Source organism: Crocuta crocuta, unplaced genomic scaffold (assembly GCF_008692635.1).
Source record: "Crocuta crocuta isolate KB4526 unplaced genomic scaffold, BGI_CrCroc_1.0 scaffold48, whole genome shotgun sequence".
Taxonomy (NCBI): Eukaryota; Metazoa; Chordata; class Mammalia; order Carnivora; family Hyaenidae; genus Crocuta; species Crocuta crocuta.
In genome coordinates this window covers 12,261,774-12,286,837 of record NW_027533089.1, presented here as the reverse complement: position 1 = coordinate 12,286,837, position 25,064 = coordinate 12,261,774, and the positions used below count along the sequence as shown (strand labels likewise).

The window sequence follows — 25,064 nt, the reverse complement described above, 5'->3', positions numbered from 1 at the left end:
TGATAAAAAATGTAGTAGGGCACACATTTTTGTCTCTTCATTGGCCTTTGGTACATCAGTGTAGTTTGTCCTTTTTGTGTAGAAATTTTGCATTTATAACAGTTAACCCTTTACTGATGTAAAATGCATTGCACCTTTAATGGATAATTAATGAAGATATTTCTAATATGACTCTATAAACTACCTGGAAACGCTAATCTATTCAAGATTACTAGGTTAGATAGGGATTCCAAAGCATAATATACAAATGTAAGCAACTGAGAATGTTGCTCTTCCACCATAATTAGTGACTGTAGGTTAATTGAAAATTGTTGGGTTAGTAGGCTTTGGGTCTTGAAATTGAAAATTGATTCCAGTTTGAAAATTTGGGAAACACTTAACATTTTTCATGCTGTATATTACTTGAGGCAAATGATTGTTTTTCTTAATGAGACTTCAAATACCAATTTTGTTTTCACAATAGAAAAACAGGTATTCCTGTACTTTGGGTTCAACCATTCTAGTCTGAATGGAATTTTCGGTCTTTCCTTCTGTTAATGAAGTAGATGAACCAACAGGACTTTTCTTTTTTAATCTTCACTTGTACAATTCCCATTGGATCCTTCTCTTCAGATTACTCCTGAATCTTTATCTTCTAAAAGTAGGGTTAGCAGAGTAAATTTCTATGGACATGTAGCCTCTTGGTGTAGTGGATTTTGTTAATGATAAGAGAAGAGGAAGGGACACAAGAGTCGTTCGGTTGCATGACTCTTCGTCTGTAAACTTTTGCTTCTTGGGCTTCCGGGTCAGAATATGTTTCTCTAGGTAAGAATGTGAATGGAACGTCAGATGTAATTCTTTATCTGAAGTGTGTCCTGGAAGTTGATGCATGGTTATGCTTTAACTCTCCTATTTCATACTAATGTTCCATCTCGCCTTCTCATTCCCTTTTTCAACAGGGAGAAATCCTAAATGATTTCTGGATCTTTTTTACTTCAAACCTCAAATATGGTCTTCTTTATGCATCTTAGTTTTAAGCCAGGTTTTAGTGAAATAAAGATGTCTTTTTAGGTCTTTTAATGGGAAAACATCAATTAGGAACTCTGAAGAGGAGTTGTCAGAGAGTTGTACAAGTGGTAATATTCTGACAGGCACATTTGCTGTTTATGATCTCAATTTTGAATGGTAAAAATAAAAAAATAGGAAATATCCATATTTGTTCTACTGGAAATAAAAATACTAATTCACTGGATTTGAGTTTAATAATTTATACATGTAATAACTTACAAAGCTTTTCAATGTGTTCAGAGTGGACATATAAAATTTAGTTCAGTTCTGGGTAATTTTCAGGTGAAAATTATTAGATAGATAACAGGTAAAAATTTGTATGAATTCATACTTTATCTTTAGATATTATGCTAATATTTCTCGATTTCACAAATTTGCAGCATATGAGTGATTTTGGAAGCATTCATAGACCTGGAATTGTTGTTGACTATCAAAACAAACCCACCAATGTGACAGTTGCTGCTGCAAGAGGAATAAAGAGAAAAATGATGCAACCATTTAATAAACCCGGTGGAACCTTTATCAAGAAACCCAAGCTAGCAAAGCCCGTGGAGAAGATGAGCCTCAGCAAATCACCCAGTAAGTACAGTATTTCCAGTTTTTAAAAAATGTAATGCTTTAGATAATTTTTTCGTGTTCATATGACAAATTGCATAGTAATTACAACTGTAGAAATTAGATCTATGAATCACCTAGTGTAGTCACTAATCAGTCATAAACATCAAAATTACCCAGAGATGCACAGGCCCTGGTCCACCCCTCTTCCCTAAATCCTTATTTAGGATGGAGTCAGAACATCTATAGTTTTTAAAAGGCTTCACACATGATTTTAATTCACGTTTTGTCTTGGGTGTTGTATTTGTTGTTGGAAGGTACTGTTGGTTGGAAGGTACTGTTGAGGATGTAGTATTGTCACATTACATAGGATCCCTTTATGAGGACAAAGGGAAGAAATTTTTCATGACTTTTGGTACCAGGAAAATGTATGTTTCTTCTGGAAATATAGTTTGCTTTTAATCTTGTGGACTGATGACTCTTAGAAACAGTCATATTTTCTTTCTGTACATTGTTAAAAAATTGAGAGTCAATCTGAAAATGAAATTAAGAAAACCATTTCATTCATATAAGCATCAACAAGACTACTCAGGAATAAATTTAACAAAAGTAGTGTAAAACTTAAACAGTATTTAAAAACCTACAAAATGTTATTGAAATAAGTTAAAGAAGATCTAAATAAATGGTAAAACTAAACAAATGGTTCAGAAATCAGAAGAGTTGATGTTGTTAAGATGGTTATACTCCCCAAACTGATGTACAGATTTATTAGCATAGTCGCTGTTATAATTCCACCTGACTTCTTTGCAAAAATTGACAAGTTGCTTCTAAAGCTTATAAGGAATTGTAAGGGATCTAAAATAGTGAAAATAGTCCTAAAAAAGTGAAACAAAATAGACTCACACTTCATCTTACTTGGAAAAACTCAACATTTCTCAGTCATCAAGGCAAAAATAAATGTAAAAAAACAAAAAGTAATTCAGGGTACATGTAAAAATAGACAGAATATTTGGTGTATATTATTTTGTTGTATGTTTTCACAAAGAAGTCTGAAAAAGATGTTTCCTTAGCTTTTATTTAGGCATATCCTTGATGTCATCTAATTTAGTCAAGTGTACTTGATTTCATTTAGAGCTATGTTACCAAGTTAAAAAACAATACAACAGCATATGTAAGTAACAGTAATTGCCTCTGAACTACTTTTTTTTTTTTAATGAAAAAAGCTTTGTTGAGATATAATTTCATACCCTAACAATTCACCCATTTAAAGTGTGGAAACCATTGGTTTTTCACCGTAATCTATTTGAGAACATTTTCATCACCTCACAGAGACTTGGTACCTTTTAGGCATTACCTCCAACATACCCCACAGCCTAGAGCAACTAATAATTTACTTTCTGTCTTTATAAATTCCTGTATTCTAGACTTTAATATGAAAAAAATCATACAAAATGTGGACTACTGTGATGCACTTCTTTCACATAGCATAATCTTTTCAAAGTTCATTCAAGTTATAGCAGGTATCAGTGCTTCATTCCAGTTTCTGGCTAGAAATATTCCATTGTATGGACAAATAACATTTTATTCACTCACTGATGGGTATTTGGTTGTGTCTGCCTTTAGGCTACCATGAATAATGCTGTAAGCATCTGAATATAAGCATCTGAATATAATTTTTGTGTGAACCTGTGTTTTCATTTTTCTTGGATATGTATCTAGGAGAAGAACTGCTAGATCATATGGTGTAACCATTTGAGGAACCGTCTGTTTTCCAAAGCATCTGCACCGTTTTACATTCCCATTAGTAGTGGATGAGAGTTCTGATGTCTCTGTGTCTTTGCTGTGGCTTGTTATTATCTGTCATTTTGATTCTAACCATCCAGGTAGTATGAAGTGGTATCTCATTGTAGTCTTGATTGACATTTCTGTAATAACTAGTGGCTGGGCATTTTTTCTTGTGCTTATTGGCTCTTCGTATATCTTTCTTGGAAAAATGCATGTTTAGATGTTTTGCTCACTTTTTAGCTGGGCTATTTGTCTTTTTATTGAGTTGGAAAAATTCTTCATATATCCTAGACATAGGTCCCTTTGCAGATGTAGGATTTGTAAATACCACCTCCCACTCTCAGTTGCCTTTTTACTTTCCTGATGAAGAATGTTCTTTGATGCACAAAAGTTTTATGTTTTTGTTTTTTTATTTTTACTTTTATTTGTTTATTGATTTATTTTAATGTTTATTTATTTTTGAGAGCAAGAGAAACTGAGCATGAGCAGGGGAGGGGCAGAGAGAGGGAAACACAGAATCCAAAGCAGGCTCCAACCTCCAGACTTGCTGTCAGCACAGAGCCTGAGGTGGGGCTTGAACCCATGAACTGTTAGATAATGACCTGAGCCGATATCAGATGCTTAACTGACTGAGCCACCCAGGTGCTCTGATTTTTACTTTTAGAGATAAAAACACAGGCTTAAACATTCAACCTTTACATGAAACAAAAATTTTAAACTTAGACATAAGAACAAAGGATAAAATTAAATATTGTCAGACTGTTGCTAGATACTCTGATTTAATTCCATGTGTTTTGATCATTGATGATGAATTTTAATAAACTTTTGCCTAAAGAAAATTATATGCAGTGTTGAAAAAGATTAGCTCATTTACTCAACTAGTTTTTGTTTTTTTTCTTTTGAGAGAGAGAGAGAGCATGTGTGTGGGAGAGAGGGGCAGAGGGAGAGGGAGGGAGAGTCAGAGAGAGAGGGAGAGAGAGAGAGAATATCCCAGGCAGGCTCCACGTTCAAATCAGGTCCCAGTGTGGGGCTTGTTCCCATGACCCATGACCCATGACCTGAGCCAAAACCAAGAGTCAGATGCTCAACTGACTGAGCCACCCAGGTACCTCTTAACTTAGTATTTATTAAAAATGATCTGTTTGAAAGCACTTTAGAGACAAGAGGTCATACTGCCAAAATTACTTCCAGATATTTCTATAAAAGTTGAAAATCAGGAAATGCCAACTTCATTGATAGATATAAACAATAATCAATAAATCACAGACATGACACATCAAAATAAAAATTTTACAAGGTAAAATAGTATATAACTTAATTTCAAAAAGTTTCAATGACAGAATAATACCTTGTTTTATTATACAAATGACAGCAAAAGCAAATTAAAATAATAAATATTATGTGGGGCACCTGGGTAGCTCAGCCAGTTAAGTGTCTTCTGACTCTTGATTTCTTCGGTTCAGGTCATGAACTCATGGTTTGTGAGTTCAAGCCTGTGTCAGGCTCTGTGCTGATGGTGCAGTGCATTACTTACTTAAGAGAAAAGAACCAGACATGTCCTTAAGATAAAAATACTGAATCATTAGGAATGTGTGTTCTCAGGAAGACCAGAAATAGTTTCTAAGTCCCTAATTCTGCTTAGACAGTCTAAACTCTGACCATCTGACTGTGTCTTTGATTTTTCCAAATTCAAGCTTAAGAGGCACTATTTTGCTTAATAGTAGGCCCAGCTAAGTTATAGAAGACATTGAGAGTCTAGAGTAAGATCTGCTATATTCTTAGTCTCTCCTCCATTAAAAGAAAGGGTGAGGGAGGAGGGCTGTGGGAGCACAAAAGTTTTAAATTTTGATAAAGACTAATTTATCTATTTTTTTTCTTCTGTTGCCCAATTCTTTCGGTTTTATATCTAAGAATTCCTTGCCAGATTCCAAGGTCATGAAGATATGCTCCTATGTTATCTTATAAGAGTTTTCCAGTTATACTTCTTGCATTGATGTACTTTAGTGTTTGCATGTGGCTATCCAGTTGCCCAGGACCATTTGTTGCAAAGACTCTTCTCTCCCAACAGAATAATTTTGGCATCCTTGCTAAAAACCGGTTGGCCATAGTTTTATGAGTTTATTTCTGTACTCAGTTCTGTTCTGCTGATCTGTAGGTCTGTCCTAGTACCAGATACCATAGTACCTTGATTATTGTAGCTTTGTAGTTAAGTTTTGAAGTCATAAAGTGTGAGTCTATTTTGTTTTTCTTTCTAGGATTGTTGTCATTACTTTAGATCCCTTGGCAATTCCTTATGAGATTTAGAATCAACTTGTCAGTTTTTGCAACGAAGTCAGGTAGAATTCTGAGAGGGATTGCGCTAAATCTGTAGATCAGTTTGGAGAATACAACCATCTTAACAACATTAAGTCTTATATTTGAACCGTTTATTTAGTTTTGCTATTTATTTAGATCTTCTTTAACTTCTTTCAACAATGTTTTGTAGGTTTTTTTTTAAGTTCGTCCTATCTGCCTCTCTACCTGTTTGTTTATTTATTTGATCTCTGCACCCAACATGGGGGCTCCAACTCACCACTCTGAGATCAAGTCTTATGCACTTCCAACTGAGTCAGCCAGTTTTTGTAGTTTTTGAAGTACTGTTTAAGTTTTACACTACTATCTTTAAATTTATTCCTGAGTATTTAGTCTTGTTGATGCTTATATGAATGAAATGGTTTTCTTAATTTCATTTTCAGATTGGCTCTCAATTTTTTAACAATGTACAGATAGAAAATATGACTGTCTCTAAGAGTCATCAGTCCACAAGATTAAAAGCAAACTATATTTCCAGAAGAAACATATGCTTTCCTGGTACCAAGAACTATGAAAAATTTCTTCCCTTCCCCAAAGTAATGTCACAGTACTGCATCCTCAACAGTACCTTCCAACCAACAGTACCTTCCAACAACAAACACAACACCCAAGACAAAAACTTTGAATCAAAATCATGTGCGAAGCCTTTTAAAACCCATAGATGTTCTGACTCCATCCTAAATAAGAATTTAGGGAAGAGGGGTGGACCAGGGCCTGTGCATTTGTAAGAAGTGTCTCTGGGTAATTTTGATGTTTATGACTGATTAGTGACTACACTAGGTGATTCATAGATCTAATTTCTACAGTTGTAATTACTATGCAGTTTGTCATACAAACATGAAAAACTTATCTAAAAGCACTGAAACCATGATGATATTCAAGTGAATGAAGTTTCAGAAATAATGGTTAATCTGAAACTGATTTTTCTCGTGAGTTCAGTTTAGATTGTGATCACCAAATAAACCTTGCATGTTTGTGCTTTATGAAGTGGAAACTGGAAAGGGAGAATGGGAAAATGATACTCAGTTTTGACTTTTGCTGATACCCTAGCAAAAACTGATCCTAAAAATGAAGAAGAAGAAAAGCGACGAATTGAGGCTCGGCGAGAGAAACAAAGGCGCAGAAGAGAAAAAAACAGTGAGAAATATGGAGATGGATACAGGTTTGTACTTAGTAGAGTCTGAAAATTGGTCTCATTAAAAAAGTTACCCAGAAAATGCAATTACATCAGTTGGAATGTGGGAAAATTCATGAGGTCAAATGAAAAGGCTTGATCAAAGGTATATAGGAATGCTTTTTTTTCCCCCCTAGTGAACTGTCACAATTTTATTACTCAGTGTTGCACGTTGTGCTTTGGAGGAAATCCTCAGAGTACCAGTTCACCGGGAAATATGAAATTTTCATATTGCAAAATATGGAACGCTTCACTAATTTGCGTGTCATCCTTGCGCACGGGCCATGCTAATCTTCTCTGTATTGTTCCAGTTTTAGTATATGTGCTGCCAAAGCGAGCACTATAGGAATGCTTTTTTGATTTTTGGTATTTGTGTGCAGTCACCACTGAGAAAAATAAGAAAAAAAAGAGTTCCATCCCTATTGGTAATCTAAAAATAAAAAATACCCAGAAATACAGGTCATAACATGAAGAAAACCACGAAGTCTTGAGATTTGACTACATGGAGACACAGTGATAGTCTTGGATGGGAAAACTAAATAGTAGAAATGTAACAGGTGTTGTCAGTCTTGATTCCAAAGAAGAATAAATGATTAGGTGCTAGCTTTTCTAGAGAATCAAAACATTAGAAAACTATAAAAATTAAAAATATGTGGTACTAAAAAAAGGCTATTAGTATAATAGAAGTTTAAAATATTTTTTAAATGTTTATTTGTTTGAGAGACAGTGAGAGGCGGGGAGAGAAGAGAGGGAGACACAGAATCCAAAATAGGCTCCCGGCTCTGAGCTGTCAGCACAGAGCCAGATGTGGAGCTTGAACTCACAAACTGAGATCATGACTTGAGCCAAAGTTTGACACTCAACCACTTGAGCCACCCAGGTGCCACTAGTATAGTAATGAACCCTGTAAGTCCATCTGTTAATAAGTAAGAATGTAGCATATAATGCAAGCATTGCAGAGAAAAGGGGAATTGCTTAAAGATGGGGATGATTGCTTCAACAACTGAACAATAAGAAGAAAAATCGTTTAGATCCTCTTTACACCAGTGAAGATGAATCCAGTTGGATTAAAAAGCCTACAAAATGGAAAATAACAGGAAAATAAAATAGAATATTTTAATCACTTCAGAAGCCTTTTTTTTAAGGCTTAAAAGTGATACTTTAAATTACAAAGGAAATAATGAACACATTAATTTCAATAAAAATTTACAACTTTTATTTGTAACAGTTGTAAAACACAGACTTGGAAAATATAGACACAACAAACGATTAATGTCTAAGGTAAATATATCAGCTAACCAGGTTCTTTTCAAAAATAAGAAAACAAGATGCCTCATATATGATTGGGTGAAGGAACAGTAGCTAGTTAATAATTTAAGGGGAAAACACTGACACTCATTGTAAGATAAACAAGGAATTTAATAGCATGGCATTTTATTAGGAGAAAAGAAACATTGATTTACTAAGAAGGATACAGTCAAAGCACATGCTTATAATTACTGGTAACCATATAATATGGTTATAACTACTTGGAAGCAGTTTAACAGTGTTTTATAGTCTGTGATCTTTTCAGGAAAATAATCTAAAAGCAAAAGTTTAATCTAAAAAGATGCCCATTACAGTATTATTTATAATAGCTTCAAACATGAAACACATATCAGCAGTAGAGAGTAGTCAAGACCCCACATCCCTCTATGGGTCTTAGGCTATTGTTGAAATGAAGGTTCTAAAGCCTGTAGTAATATGGAGAAAATGCAGGCAAAATAAGAAAAATATATATATAACGTGTAAAGTTAGTTATGCACAAAAATGTCTAAGAAAATTTCTTTTTTTTTTTTATATATTTTTATTTATTTCTAGGAGAGAGAGAGAAAGAGAGAGAGACAGCATGAGCAGGGGAGGGTCAGAGAGAGAGGGAGACACAGACTCTGAAATAGGCTTCAGGCTCCGAGCTGGCAGTCAGCACAGAGCCCGACGCGGGGCTCGACCCCACGAACCGCAAGATCATGACCTAAGCGAAAGTCGGACGCTTAACCGACTAAGCCACCCAGGCGCCCCTAAGAAAATTTCTTAAAAGGACAGTAATTGGTATTTTTTTCCATTTTCTTTGAAATTGCTGCTTTTGCTAGGAAAATAAAGATTTTAAAATTTAAAAAGCAAATTCAGTGTATTTTCTGTTTAGAATATAGTTTTGCTCTTTAAAAGTTAACGTGGTGTAGCACTGAGGGGAATGAAATATCACACCTAAGTGAATTTTCTAGATGTCTAAAATTTTATCTTAGTTCAGAAAATAATATTTTAAGATCAGCAACTGGAGACCTTTCCATGGAGATAATGTTTTAAATTGTCTGTTTTCTTTCATATTAAACTAGATATTCTTTGTTACTACTTAGTTTTAACATATACATTGATTTTATTTATGTAAAATGTAGTAAAAGAAAACTCAGTGGCATCTGAATTCCCAGATTTCTTTTTGTTTCGTTTTGTTTTTTGGTTTTTTTTGCTTACACTGTCTTTGATTTTAATGACGTAGGTATTGCAGTTGGCTCATAAACCACATGGTGGTTCAGGGTACCAATCCTCCACAGAGTTACAAATCTGTGTAACTTTGGATTCCTCCAAAACTTCTAACAGCTTTCTGATGACTGGAACCCTTACTGATAAACAGTCGATAAACATATTTTGTATATTACTTGTATTATATACTATATTCTTAAAGTAAGCTAGAGAAAAGAAAAAAAATATTTTAGTTTATTTTGAGAGAGAGTACATGCCAATGGGGAAGGGGCAGAGAGAGAGAAAGAATCCCAAGCAGGCTCTGTGCTGTCAGCGTAGATCATGGTGTGGAGCTGGTGTGAGATCATGACCTGAGCCAAAACTCAAGAGTCAGATGCTTAACCCACTGAGCCACTTCATTTTCCTAATGAGGAGGAAATACATTTACAGAACTGTACTGAAAAAACTCTACATATAAGGGACATGTAAGTTCAAACCCCTGTTGTTCAAGGGTCAGCTTGTGTTATCTTTTTGTCCAGCTTTAATAACCTTTTTCTGTGCTCTTTCTGATTTGTTACTCCTAATTTGTTGGGGCTTGAGAAACAGTAGGATTAAGCTTATTAAGAATTATCCCATGAAAAGAAATTCTAGTTTTAAGAGGCTGGTAGTTTTGGACCTTGACAATATCTCTGCCACTGTGGNGGCTCGAACCCACGAACCGCGAGATCATGACGTAAGCGAAAGTCGGACGCTTACCCGACTAAGCCACCCAGGCGCCCCTAGAGTTCCTTCTTTTGACAGGGATAATGGGGTTAGTGGAAACGGATTGAAATGAACTCTTTGTTTCAAGTGTTTAGGAATCTGAAGATGATTTTACATTATGAGATTAGTTTTTCTATTACCCTGTGAATACTTCTCCCTTTAAAAATTATAGCTTTGGAGGGTGCGCCTGGGTGCCTTAGTTAAATGTCTGACTTTGGCTCAGGTCATGATCTCATTGTGGGTTCATTAGGCTTCCGTGCTCTCAGCGTGGGACCCATTTCAGATCCTCTGTCTCCCCTCTGTCTGCCCCTCCCCTGCTCGCACACACATGCACTCTCTCTCTGTCAAAAACAAACAAAAAAAGTTTAAAAAATTATAGCTTTGGATATGATATATCTGTGTTAATATATATAATACACGTACGAATTGGAGAAAATTAAAGAACTGAACTTTGATTTAGCTGTAAATATAAATCTGATTATATAAGCCAAAGTATGTCAGTTAAATTTGCCATTTCAGGATAAGAATCCTTTAAAATAGTCTAAAATTTAATTTATCAGAACAGTTTTGCTTTGAGCTGGGAAGATAAGAGAATGACAGTAAATAAGTATTCTTGTGATACATTCTTTTTGGATTTTGAATACTTTCAATATAATAGAGAAGAAGGGAACTGAGGGGAGAGGGAACAGGGGTATGGGAGCTATAAACAAACAATAGTAGAAGAGGAAGAGTGCCAAAAAAGAAGTACGAAGTGGCCTTACAGGAGATGACTCAATAGGAGTGCAGGAAAATCAGAGAAATGGATGGAGGCATTATTTGAACTGACTTGGGAATGGTAGGATAAATAAAATAAATGGTAGGAGCTGTTAGGCAGACCTGGTAGAGAGCATGGCTTGAGGTCAAAGCAAGGAAATGGACATTTCATTCATGTTCAGGAAATGGAAAGCTCTGTAGATTGAACAGGACTCTACTTCTGGTTGAAAAGTGAAATTTAATTTAAACATTTAATGAAGACCTNGGGGGGGAGGCAGGGGTGCCTGGGTGGCTGAGTTTGAGTATCCGACTTCAGATAAGGTATGGTCCAATGGTTTGGGAGTTCGAGCCCTATATCAGGCTCTGTGCTGACAGCTCAGATACTAGAGCCTGCTTCGCATTCTGTGTGTCTCCTCCTCTCTGCCCCCCTCTCTCTCCATCAAATAAACATTAAAAAAATTTTTTTAAAATTATTTAGTAAGGGTGTGGCTGCGTGGCTCAGTTGGTTAAACGTCCGACTTGTGATTTTGGCTCTGGTCATGATCTCACGATTCGTGAGATCGAGCCCCACTTTTCAGACTCTGTGCTGACAGTGTGAAGCTCGCTTTGGATTCTCCTTCCCTCTCTCTCTGCTTCTCCCCTGCTTGCGCTCGCTTGTGCGCATGCACTCTCTCAAAATAAATAACTTAAAAAAAAATTAAAAGTATTTAGAGGGTAAAGCCAACAAGATACAGGAGAGATTAGGAGCTTTCTTTAAAGGCAGCTGAAAGTGTTTTGACCTTGTTTTATGATGCTTACGTCAAGTGAAGTGCTGTTGTCTCCTTTAGGAAGTGACAGTAATTAATTGAATTATTACTGTGTGGCAGGAACTGTTCTAAGGGCTTTATATATATTAATGTTTTTTCCATCCTCAGTGATACTTCTGTAAGAGTTCTTATTTCATTAAGAGAAAACGAAGGCCTAGAGAAGTCAAGTAATTTGTCCAGTGTCTCACAACAGGGCTCGGATATAAACCCAGCAAGCCAAAGGCTCCAGATACCATAGTTTTAATTAGGAAAAGTAATATAATAGTGGCATAAGGAATTAATTGGAGGGGCACCTGGGTGGCTCAGTTGGTTAAGCATCCGACTTGGGCTCAGTTGCGGTTCGGGAATTCGAGCCCCGCATTGGGCTCAATGCTGACCGTTCAGAGCCTGGAGTCTACTTCAGAATCTTTGTCTCTTGTCTCTGCCCCTCCCTGGCGCGCGCGCTCTCTCTCTCTCTCTCTCTTTCAAATAAAGAAACATTAAAAAAAAAAGAATTAATGGAAAATGGAGACTGGAGATGAAGCCAGTGAAGAAACTCTTGTCATAATTCTAGGAAAAGGAAATAAAAGCAATACATAAGATAGGAAAACTTTATAGGGGAAAAGAGGGGAAATTCATATTGGAGTGGCTCCTGAGCTTCTAAATTTGTCTAGTCCAAGTTTATCAGTCATTCTGAAGTGGTCCTTAGCAGGTACAGCTTCTGGTCACCCTACAGCTCCAAGGGAGTGAATTGTCTTATGTTCACCTGGCTTTGTTGGTATTACCTTAGTGGACTGCTGGCTTGAGAGTGGAACAGAGTATAAAATAAGTAGTGGAACTGTGGAACTTGGTATTTTTAGACGTTTGCTTTGGCTTTATAATGGGTCTAAAGTTGAAGTGGATAGCTTGGGACTAGATTAAATAGATCCACTGATTCTGTTATTTGCAAAGTAGTATAATAACAGTGTTGGCCAAATAGATCTATAAAGAAGTACTATTTTTTTTTTTTTTTTACTTCAGCTAAATTTAGATCAACCATAAGATGGAGTAAAGGAAATCATTTATTTGCTAAAATTGGTTTTATTGGCATGTCTTAGGAACTCTCAGTAAATAAGGTAATATTTAAAGAAAACTTTTTTTCTTTATAGAATGGCATTCACATGTTCATTTTGTAAATTCCGAACATTTGAAGAAAAAGATATTGAATTACATCTGGAAAGTTCTTCACACCAGGAAACATTGGATCATATTCAGAAACAAACCAAATTTGATAAAGTAGTTATGGAGTTTTTACATGTAAGTAGCTGTTTGTAAAGCAAGAAGCACTCTGTTTGATATTTTAACTTCTTACTTTTTCACAGTTTCCCACTTCTCTTTCATTTTAAGTTTCTACACATTTAATCGGCTACTTAAAAGAGTTTAAAAAAAAATTAGCCCAGAATTAGATGTGAATTCCTCTGTAAAGATTTTAGATTATAATTTGAGAGAATATTTTATGTTTTACACAGTAGTTTCTGGCAGAGGTGTGGGGAAAAGAATTCCTTTAACACTGTTTATTGATGAAGAATCAGCTATGATACCTTGAAAGTCTACTGTGTACCTAGTGTGCTGGGTACGTTCCTTCAGTATTTCATATGAGCGTCATCACAACTCCTTTTTATCATGAAAGATCTTGCTCACAGCAGTGTAGTGACTCTTTTAGTTCAGTGGAAGTTGGAATTCAGAGCCAGAGAGCTGATGTCTGTTTAGGGTCCTTTCTGTTGTCGGTGTGTGGTCACTAGTTCAAGCTTTTCTTGAGTACTTAACAAAAGGTGCTATGCAAGAACCGAAGACACAGATACCACCCTTAGTGAACTCACAGTAATTGGTAAGAGAACACATAGATACACAGACAACACAGTTAAGTTGAAGGGCCAGGAGTGAGTGTGTAGGCAGGCAGGGTTGGAGAAGGGGAGGATAGTTCGGGTCAGGGATGCTTAAGGAAGGGGCTAGAGCTGGACTGCTGATTTGTAGTACAGATAGTTAATTTGGGCAGAAGACATGGAATTGTTAGGAGGTTAGAAATATAATGATCAGTCATTCTTCCCTATACTTGCAGAGTTGTGTACCTTTACAAAAATTTCTTTCTGTAATTTCATTTCTTAACTGGTCCCTAACGGTCATTCATTCACACTTTGAAAGTGAATACTTTTTGTAAGTATCCTAGTCATTTATTTGTATTTATTTTTCAACTGAATTGTAAGCTCCCTGAGAACGGATATTAGTTTTTATATAGCAGATGTTATCTTTCATTGGCTGAGTTTGATGCTAAGCATATACTAAGTGCTCACTGAAAACTTATTGGGTTTCTTTCTATTTTGTTTGGTAGGAATGTATGGTGAATAAATTCAAGAAAACATCTATTCGTAAGCAACAGACAAATAATCAAACAGAAGTAGTTAAAATAATTGAAAAAGATGTTATGGAAGGTAAGTATTTAAACAAAGTATTTTAGAAATTTACACGTATATTTTACTTACCATAATCTGTTTCAATGTAGATGCTGCCCACTAGAGTGATCGAGTCATATGTGGTAGCCGTGAGTAGGTCATCACAGATGAACTCCTTTTCCTCTTATGTTTATGAATTTATGTTTAGTTTATGAACTATATACCATTATGTTTCTCACTTCACTTTTAGAAGAAAAATCAGCTTTTCCTCTAGGTGGAAGTGAAATCTTCCATTCTGTCTTATTTCTCCTCATCTCTTTAAGGACTTTTGCTCAAATAGCAAACTCTTCTGTTTTTCAGTCTTTTTGTTCTCTTTTGATTCTCTCCCTAAAGCCTTTGCTTTCATCTTTGAAAAGGAAAAAAAAATCTCCCTCATTAAAAAAGAAAAGAAAAACAGATACTAGTTCCCCTAAAACTTGCTTTCCTCTTAAACAACCATGCTTCTTCAAGCATAGTCCAGTGATCTGTGTCTTCACTACGTATTACTACTTCCCCAGAATAGACCACTGTATGCTGCCACCAGTCTGCTCTGACAGATTCCTGACACCAACTTCTTTGGTTCTTTGAACCATTATCTTAACTTCTGCAGCATTTTCCGCTATTCTTTGTGAATCTGTTTCTACCCCCGGTTATTCTGGTATCTTACTGTCCTGAGGTTCTTTATTCCTTTTTTTACTCGTGTTTTTATTTTATTTTAATTTTTTGTTTCTTTAAGAATGTTTATTTTTGAGAGAGAGAGAATGTGTGCAGGCAGGGGAGGCGCCAAGAGAGAGAATCCTTAGTAGGCTCCGTGCTTTCAGCGCAGAGTCTGTCTTGAAGCTTGAACTCATGAACTGAGATCATGACCAGAGCTGAAATCAAAAATCAAATGCTCAACCAACTGAGGCACCCAGTCACCCCTCTCTTTGAAGTTTTTAGCAGTTGATATTTTCCATTGTTCCAGCCTTAGTTCCATTATCTTCTCTTTTTAATATTCCTTCCTTAGGACTCATCTATTCACAGAGTTTAAACTAACCCCTTTATGTTGATTACTTATACACTTCTGTCTCTAGCACAGATCTGTCTTCCGAACTCTAGTCTTGAATATCCAACTGCTTATTGGCCTCTGTCTTCAGCAGTCTCACAAAATGAACGTATAAGAATTTTTTTGTGTGCTCTTTGGGCATCCTCCACCCCATTAAGAAAACAAAACAAAGACCCAGAAGACCAGTCTTTCATTTACATTGGAAGGTGACCACACTGCCTAAGCCAGAAATATGAACTTAGTTCTAAGTAATTTTACTTTATTATATCTGTAACATTTATCTTATTGGTTTTTTATTTTCAATATCTTCCAAGTCTGCTCTTTAAATATTGCATCTGTTCAAATTTTTATCTGTTCTCTTGGCAGCTATATTATTTTCCTAACTAGCGTCCTTACTTCCAGTCTTATCTCTAAGTCTACTGCATGATTGTATTACTTTAAAAATTTTAGCTGGGTCTCGATCCTCTAGAAGATAAACTTCAAATTCCTATGCCTGGCATGCAAAGTTCTCCATGATTTAGGCCCTGCTCTTTTTCTCTCTTTTGTCCCTTCCTTATTCTCAGTGCCCCAGCCGTACTGAATTATTTGCAATTTGCACAAAGTGCCATTTTCTCTCACCTTTCCCCTGCATATAACTTCACTTAGTAAATCTTGATCACAGTTTTCAAGGTCCAACATACATTTTGTTTTTTGTGAATGCCAATTTTGACATTTTCCCCTATCCCTGCCCTCCCACATTCATTATTATGGAAATTCTTTTTTTACTACAAAAATCAACATTTGTCTTCTTTTATATTATATATTTGGGAGACAGAACCCTGGGACTCAGAGCAAGATTGTATAACATGATAAGGAAATATAATGTAATTATACTTTATAATTTTAATCTGTTATCCATACTTTAAATCTGTATATGCAGATTTATGAGATATAGTAGAAAAACTCAATATAACCTACATATTTTTATCCTCTTTTTGGAAGAAGTATATAAATAAGCATGGAAACGAAATAATAAATAATAAAAACTTCGCTTTGTCAAAAATAAGAAGGTATGAATCTTTTCTTATTAATAACTGGCTTTCTTTTGTAGGTGTTACTGCAGATGATCACATGATGAAAGTGGAGACTGTTCACTGCAGTGCGTGCAGTGTGTATATTCCTGCTTTACATAGTTCAGTTCAGCAGCACTTAAAATCTCCTGATCATATCAAAGGGAAGCAGGTAAATTTCAGTCTGTCTTAATGAAGTCATTGAACTATTCAGTAATCCTTTATTGTCCTTTAAAGGCTATTGTTTCACACCTACCTGCTTACATACAGTCGTGTTAATCTCGTGTGAAAACCTGTAAAGATAAGTAGACTGTGTAGCATAGTAGTTAAGCATGGTGGTTAGGATTGGGCTCCAGAGTAAGAATTCCTGGGTTTGAATCCTGGTTCGGTATATAATGTGTCAAGCAAGTAAATTAACTCTTTTTTTATCCAAGTTTCCTTATTTGTAAAATGGGGATAGATAATCATTCTATTCTTACATGACTGTTTAAAGATTAAGTTGTTAAAATAGAAAAGACACTTAAACTAATGCCTGATGCATAGTATAAGCATTCAGGAAATCATAGCTATTGAACTGTTTTTTTCATAAACACTGTAAGTTGGTACAAAGCAGTTTTATGAGAGAGAGAGAGAGAGTGAGTTTTAGAACAAAAAAGAAAGGAAAGTCTTTCTCTTTTGGTATTTCCTTGACACGTTTTTGGTAACGAGACATTTCATATTAACCTGTCTTCCTTTGTATAATATAGTCTTATGCTAACTTCAGCCCAGAGGAAGACTATTTTAGCAGTATGAAAATTTATTCTTTCTCTTTTGATAACATGAAAATTAGTAGTTAGAATAGTTGGGGTGGAGGGAAGTGCATGTCGAGTAGAAAGGAGAGAGAGCAACTGTTCAGTAGACCTAGATGTGTGGTCGAATGGAGTGACTGGGTGTTTTTTAATGAGTGATTGCCTTATTGAATCTTCATTGTTTTAATCCATGGATGATTTAGATTGTGGTCACAGTAGTTGTTGCTTTCTAGCTTAATTTGCCAGGAAATAAATAATTTAAGAAGTTGAACATACAACATTGTTTTAATTACAGAAATATTTTCATGGCATGGTTTTCAGGTACCTAAGTATGATCTATTTTTCATAGGCTTACAAAGAACAAATAAAAAGAGAGAGTGTCTTGACCGCTACTAGCATTTTAAATAACCCAATAGTGAAGGCGCGATACGAACGTTTTGTTAAGGTAAGACTTTAGAGCAAAACCTTTTTAGGTTATATTGTAGTATCTTTATAAGTAAATGATGACATAGTAACTGTGATATTTAAATACAGTGCAACATTGGGAAGAATATTGCTTGATATCTTGCATATAGGTAAAACCGTTGTTTTTCCTAATTATTGGGATTTGTTGGGAGAGGGAACAATAAGTCGTTCCTCTCTCATCGCTCACCCTGGATCATTTGAGAGAGAAACTCAGGAGTCTGATAGCAGATCATGATGTTGGCTTTAGTCTTGATTTTTAAAGAAAGGAGGATTTGAGGGATAAGTCTTAACATATGTAGTTAGTGTGGACCTTCTGTATTTCACTTTTTTTTTTTTAAGTTTATTTATTTTGAGAGAGAGAGAGAGAGAGAGGGAGAGGGAATCCCAAGCAGGCTCTGCATTGCCAGCTGTGGAGCCTGATATGGGGCTCAAACCTATAAACTGTGAGATCATGACCTGAGACTAAACCAAGAATCACTTAACTGAGTCACCCAGGTGCCCCCCTGTATTTCCCTTCTAAATTAGATAACCTTGTTTCTCCCCAACCTCTGTTACTGGTTCAGCTAGACAGCAGTAGGCCTCCCTTAGTTTACCACGTGGCCTACAGTAGACTAAACTGTTGCTAGGAAGACCCAAAAGAAGGGCCCCAACAAGTACAAAATTGAATATGCCCATATTCATCTTCCAAGCATAGTAACTGATAAGTCATTGTTCCTCGGATAAAAGTTGGAGGTGTAGTGGGAAGTTAGAGATGCTGCTTCAGAAGAAGTTCCCGCATGGAGTCTGCAGGCCAGGAGAGAGGAGGCTTGCCCTGAATGTTAGTAAACTCAGGTGTGAACAGCTAGGTACACCCGGCACACGGCTTCGTAGGCTTTTTAGCCATCTGCTGTTGTGGTGGTCCTTCTTCACATAAAATTCTTTGTGCATTATTTATACTTAATGTACAAATAAGAATTTACTATTATTCAGGAAATTAAATACATTTCAGAGGTTTGGTTTTGAGTCTTTGTAAAATAATACCTCATTTAAATCATCATAAACTGAAGAGAGCTGTTATGTTGAAAATTTGTAAGTCTATTATTTACATTTGTGACTAAATTTTTATTTTATAGATGAGAGACGTTTTCTTTATTTTGGCTGTTGTAGTGACTAACACATAAACTCTGAAGAAACCTGATATATAGTCAAGTTATCCTTCAACCAAGTGACTTCCAAGCTGACTATATCCCAGTTATTTCAGCATATTCCTGCGGGTCCTATTTTCTGATTTGTTGTATTTGTCACTTTTACTGCATTCTTGTCACCACTTTTACAAAGTTAGTGCAGATATTGTAACAGAGCAATGCAAAACACAGAGCTGTTTAAAAAAAGCCCCGAAAAACAAAGAAATAGTGAATGCATTCTTAATTCAAGTTCAATTTTGTGGGGCGTATGGCATTGAAAAGGTAAGAGCATCATTGCTAAATTAGGAAAAATTAGATTTTTTATCCTTGGTATATCACAAACTTTTGAGAAGTTATTGGTTTCTGTTGATGTGTCAAATATTTAATGAAAGAAGAATACAAATGAGAATTTCTGTGTAAACTTTTCAAGTTACACTTGAGAGTCACTTCGTGGAATGAGAGACCTCACCGGTGGGAGTGTCTAGCTCATGTGCATATTGTTTAGAAAGTACCTGAACTGAGGAGAACTCTTCTAGAATTTTTTTACTCTGAATGTGATCCATGGACCAGCAATATCAGCATTTCCTGGGAGTTCATTAGAAATGGAGAGTTGCATTTGAACAAGAGCCCAGCTGATTCATAAACATGTTAAAATTCAAGGAGCACTGGTGTCGCATTACTCATTGGTACCCCTTTGTTCAGCTTCCCTGTCTGCTCTGTTCCCTGCTGTTATTCCCCACAACATCCTCTGCCTATGCTCAGCTCTGGTCGTGGCTTAAAATCTCTTTCAACTTAAAGCGCTCGCAGTCTGACAAAATATCTTTTTTTTTTAATGTTTTTTATTTATTTCTAGGAGAGACAGAGACAGAGACAGAGACAGCGTGAGCAGGGGAGGGTCAGAGAGAGAGGGAGTCACAGACTGAAACAGGCTCCAGGCTCTGAGCTGGCAGTCAGCACAGAGCCCGACGCGGGGCTCGAACCCACAAACCGTGAGATCATGACCTAAGCGAAAGTCAGACGCTTAACCGACTAAGCCACCCAGGCGCCCCCAAAATATCTTTTTTAGTCTTTGTCCTATGAAGATACCATCAGTTCATCAGTTTGTCCCTTTTCTCCAACTTTATCCACCTTCACTCCCTGGCCTGGATACCCTTGGTCAGTCCTTATAAAAATGCGTTGCTGCCATTCCAGAAGTCCTCACCTATTCGTCGCTGACCACTTAACCAGTTCCCAGCACCATGCCATCTGTGGTTAGACTGTCTCGCTACACATACCATAGAATTGTACCATTGCCGTGTTTGCCGGATTTCCACTGCAGTTCACAGTAATTTTGCCCATTACCAGTCAATGTAATGTGCTTCCTACAGTGACTGTTTCAAAGCTTTTCCACTCTTTTTTTTCCTTTAAAAAATTTTTTAATTTTTGTTTTTGATGTAGAGAGAGCATGAGCAGGGGAGGGGCAGAGAGAGAGGGTTACACAGAATCCAAAGCAGCCTTGAGTTCTGAGCTATCATATCAGCACAGAGCCCAACACAGGGCTCGAACCCACAAACCGTGAGATAATGACCTGAGCTGAAGTTGGACTCTTAACTAAGTGAACCACCCAGGCACCCCAAAGCTTTTCCATTCTTAACATGTCTAGATTTCATCTTCTCTGCCTTCCCTTGGGTTCTTATTGCTTCCCTTGCTTTGGAGAGATTGAGACCAATAGATGTAAACTGTATGTTTTCTCCTTTTTGCCTTAGATTTATGTACCTTACGCTCACCTTTATTGCTCTCTGTAAAGGAAGCTACTCCTTTTTTGCCCTTCACCTGTGTTCTTGTTTCATCAGTTGTCTCTCCTTGCTTGCATCTGACTTTCCCCATTTACTATTTTATTTTCCTACAGACAAACATGCTTATAAGTTCCCTAAACTAAAAATGACTTCATTTTTCCTAGACTCTGCCCCTTCCCATCTTATCTTTGCTCTTATCACCGTACTTAAAAAGGAAGTTTACCCTGCATTGTGCTCTTCTTCTATATTACTCTTTTTGTAAGGCTAAAATCAAATTAAAAACTGTCTAGGCCTTAAAGACCTTATGAATTAGAATTTCCCCAACTACTCTGATAAGTATCCCCTGAAATTCTTCTTAAATATGCAGGTTACCAGATCTCTTCCCTGGAAATTTTCATTCAAGAAGTCAGAAATTAATTCAGGAACTTGTGTCTTTAGCAAGAGCTCTCGTATTTGACTAAATTAAAGTCTCAGAGTCTGGGACTTGGGCTTGTGGTTTTTGAGAGCTAAGAGAAAATTGTGAAGATTCATTCCTGGGCAGTCATTGCTGTCCACCTTCCACTTAACATCATACTTCGGGAAATGCTCTAAGATAACCAGTCTTAATTTTAAATACAATTTCTTAAACATTTTATTGTTTACTGTCTTACACATACAAAGCTAAAGGGCATAGTGTCATACATTCCTCAAGTACCCTCACTCAGCTTTAATAGTTATCAATTCTAGTGACCTTTCAGTTTTTCTTGACACGGTTAATCTGTCATTTTTTCTTAAAACTTTGTCTTGCCAGGTAATATTTTACTATCCTGGACTTCTCTGCACTGAGTATTTTTTCCCCTAATTTCTGTCCCTGTGTATAGGCATTTTCAGTAGGTTTTTTCATCAGCCCTTTCCCTGGCCCCAGGCTTGGGCTGTCTTGTTTCACTATTCACTCTGTGCAAACAATTCATAAATCTACATCTTTCTTTGAACTCTATTCTCTTTCGAGTTGTGGATTTAAAGCTGCCTCTTAGACATTTTTTTTTTTTTTTGGCATTTTGTAACACGTTAACATTTTACTTTAATTTTATTTTACATCCAAGTTAGGTAGCATATATATGTGCAATAATGATTTCAGGAGTAGAATCCAGTGATTCATCGTTTACATATAACACCCAGTGCTCATCCCAGCAGGTGTCCTCCTCAATGCCCTTTGCCCATTTAGCCCACCCCCCACCCCAGACCCCTCCAGCAACAACCCTCAGTTTGTTTGCTTTAAGAGTCTCTTACGTTTTGTCCCCTCCCTATTTTTATATTATTTTTGCTTCCTTTCCCTAATGTTCATCTGTTTTGTATCTTAAATTCCACATAGGAGTGAAGTCATATTTGTCCTTTCTTTGCCTGACTAATTTTGCTTCGCATAATACACTCTGGTTCCATCCATGTAGTTGCAAAAGGCAACATTTCATTCTTTTTTTTTTTTTTTAATTTTTTTAATGTTTTATTTATTTCCAGGAGAGAGAGAGAGACAGTGTGAGCAGGGGAGGGTCAGAGAGAGAGGGAGTCACAGACTCTGAAACAGGCTCCAGGCTCTGAGCTGGCAGTCAGCACAGAGACCGACGCGGGGCTCGAACCTACGAACCGTGAGATCATGACCTAAGCGAAAGTCGGACACTTAACCGACTAAGCCACCCAAGCGCCCCAACATTTCATTCTTTTTGATTGCCGAGTAATATTCCATTGTGTGTGTGTGTGTGTGTATACACACGCCACATCATCTTTATCCATTCATCACAGATGGACATTTGGGCTCTTCCCATACTTGACTGTTGTTGATAGTGCTGCTATCAACGTTGGGGTGCGTGTGCACCTTCGAGACAGCATGCCTATATCCTTTGGATAAATACCTCGTAGTGCAATTGCTGGGTCATAGGATAGTTCTGTTTTTAATTTTGAGGAACCTCCATACTGTTTTCCAGAGTGGCTGCACCAGTTTGCCCTCCCACCAGCAGTGCAAAAGAGATCCTCTTTCTCCACATCCTCGCCAGCATCTGTTGTTGCCTGAGTTGTTAATGTTAGCCATTCTGACTGGTGTGAGGTGGTATTTCAGTGTGGTTTTGATGTATATTTCCCTGATGATGCGTGATACTGAGCATTTTTTCATGTAGACGTCTTAAATTCTAATTATATATAGCATACATCTGCTGCTTCCTCTTTCCCCATCCTAATTTACATATTCTGTTAATGGTGCCACTACATCATTTACACTTTCCTCTCCTGGATTATTAGAGTAACCCCTTCACTAGTATTTCTTCTCCTGCTACTTCATTTGATCCTGTGTGTTCCTCCGTGATTTATCTTGAAGTGTCCTATCACACTTCTACTTTGCTGTTCAATAATCTTCATTGCTTCTTCACTTCTTACTATATTAATATAGACTTCTGATATGGTCTTGTTTATGACACTTAATCCAGACACATAATTCAAGTATTTACATAAATTAAAATATTAAAACAAAGTTGTACCTGTGAATGTTTAGTGAGTTAAAGATTTATTTACCTTTCTAAAGTAAAACTAAGGCATGATATCTAATAGGTACCTGATTTTCACTTATTTGAATTTTGAGAAAGACTTGATTTTCATTTGAGTGTTTTCATTTTTTTTAAATTAAATTTTAATATTTTGAGTGTTTTCAAATAGATCCTGCCGTAGTACTACATTGAATCCTGGTGTAACTTAATTACATAAGTAGGACATAAATCTTTATCTGCTTTGTTTCTACCAAAATCCACATATTTTGCTTTTGTCCTGTGTATATGATTTTAGAAATTCAGTTAGGAAAACGTGGCCTTTATGCGTTCCAGTTTGTGGAATATAAAGAAATGACTTCAGTAATTTATTTACCTACCTTGTATGAAATAGATACTGAACAAATATGTTGTGGATTTGTCATAAGTTAAAATAAAAAGGTTCAAATTATATTTTTTTAATATTAAGTAAATAAAAATTTCATTGGTGACAAAAACGAATATGCTCATTTTAAAAGCTGCTTTTCCTCCTGTTTTTAGGGTGAGAATCCTTTTGAAATTCAAGATCATTCTCAAGATCAACAAATAGAAGGAGATGAGGAGGAGGAAGAAAAGATTGATGAACCTATTGAAGAAGAGGAGGAGGAGGAGGAAGAGGAGGAGGAAGTGGGGGAAGCAGAGGAAGTGGAAGAAGTGGAGGAAGCAGAGGAAGTGGGAGAAGGAGGAGGAGGAGTGGAGGGAGTGGGAGACACAGAGCAAGCAGGGGACCAGGAGGCAGTGGGGGAAGGAGAGGCAGCGGGGCAGGGAGAGGCAGTGGGGGAGGGAGAAGGAGTGGGGGAAGGAGATGAAGGAGAGGAAGAAGCAGCAAAGGAAAAGCCTGCTGACTTCCCTGTTGACCAGCCTGAAGAAAATTAAATGTAAGGTATTAGTCAGATTTAAAAGAAGCTTTAAATTTCTCTTGTAATGTGGAAAAGGGTAAGAATTTTAATAGTTTAAAATATGAGAGTTAACACCCATGTTGCATGCATTCCACACATTCAGATTTGTTTTATATAATTTCTAAATGTTTGGCATTTGTTTAATAAAATGAGGGTAAGACTATTTTAGTTTAGTTTTTATAGCTACCGACTTAGATTAGATAAATTGTTTGTATAATTTTTAAGCTTAATTTTTATTACTTTAATTGGTGTTAAGGATAACAGATGTGTATTGTTAGTATATCTATTCTAATCATTTGAACTTAAATGCTGCTGTTGGGAGTATATATTCAAGTGTGCATTAATGTTTTCAATACTTACCCTAGAAGAGATAAATTGGGCAAGTATTTTGTGCTCTGACTGTGTATTTTTTTACTGCATTGGACATTGAATAGTAATTTGCGTTAAGATACGCTTAAAGGCTTTTTGTGACCATGTTTCCCTTTGTAGCAATAAAACGTTTTTTACAAAAGCTCTTTCCCTGGATTAGCAATTTTAAATGAAACGATTCATCAATTAAATGAGTATTTAAAATGAGATTTTGCCTTAATGTAGTTTAGTTTAGTTCATGGTATTTCAAGATGATTGAGAGGAGTTGAAAAAATTTACTTCCATCATTTTAAAAGCACTGCTAACATATTTTTTAGCCTATTTCAAGTTGAGGTCAGTCTATAACTGACTTGTTTATACTTGTTTTAATTCCTTCCTTTTCTTTGTGCCTATGTCATATCTTGAAATCTTGAAAATACATTTGAATACAAATAATTTTTTACAGTTGTGTTAGTTCTTTTGTCATGTCTGTTTGTAGCTGAAGAACCAAGAAGCAAAAGTATCACTTTTCTACAAAAGAAGTATTTCTTTTTAAACTTTTTATAGTTTGTAGGCTTACATACTGAAAAAGAGAAGATGAGACCATGAGATGGTCTGTTATCTTTAACATTGTTTTAAATGTTTGTTTATTTTGCGAGAGAGAGACGGAGAGAGAGAGACAGAGACACAGAGCATGGGCAGGGGGAGGGGCACAGAGAGAAGGAGACACAGAATCCAAAGCAGGCTCCAGGCTCTGAGCTGTCAGCACAGAGTCCCACTTGGGACTCATGAGCCACGAGATCATGACC

At 36.4% G+C, this 25,064-nt stretch overlaps 1 protein-coding gene and 1 non-coding gene across 4 annotated transcripts in view; one reads left to right on the top strand and one right to left on the bottom strand.

The window, feature by feature from the left end:
* Nucleotides 1–24,711, top strand: part of ZNF326 (zinc finger protein 326) — a 39,407-nt gene extending 14,696 nt beyond the window's left edge. For all 3 annotated transcript variants that reach the window (XM_077746204.1, XM_077746205.1, XM_077746206.1), the window contains 7 exons: nucleotides 1,428–1,626; nucleotides 6,790–6,901; nucleotides 12,858–13,005; nucleotides 14,078–14,177; nucleotides 16,313–16,443; nucleotides 17,409–17,504; nucleotides 23,510–24,711. In XM_077746204.1, the coding sequence (XP_077602330.1) occupies nucleotides 1,428–1,626; nucleotides 6,790–6,901; nucleotides 12,858–13,005; nucleotides 14,078–14,177; nucleotides 16,313–16,443; nucleotides 17,409–17,504; nucleotides 23,510–23,884 (1,161 nt within the window). In that variant the 3' untranslated portion in view covers nucleotides 23,885–24,711. The remainder of the gene's footprint in view (nucleotides 1–1,427; nucleotides 1,627–6,789; nucleotides 6,902–12,857; nucleotides 13,006–14,077; nucleotides 14,178–16,312; nucleotides 16,444–17,408; nucleotides 17,505–23,509) is intronic.
* On the bottom strand, nucleotides 7,148–7,254 carry LOC144216754 (U6 spliceosomal RNA). The gene has a single exon (XR_013330739.1). It is a non-coding gene; the product is annotated as a U6 spliceosomal RNA (small nuclear RNA).
* Nucleotides 24,712–25,064: the final 353 nt, after the last annotated feature.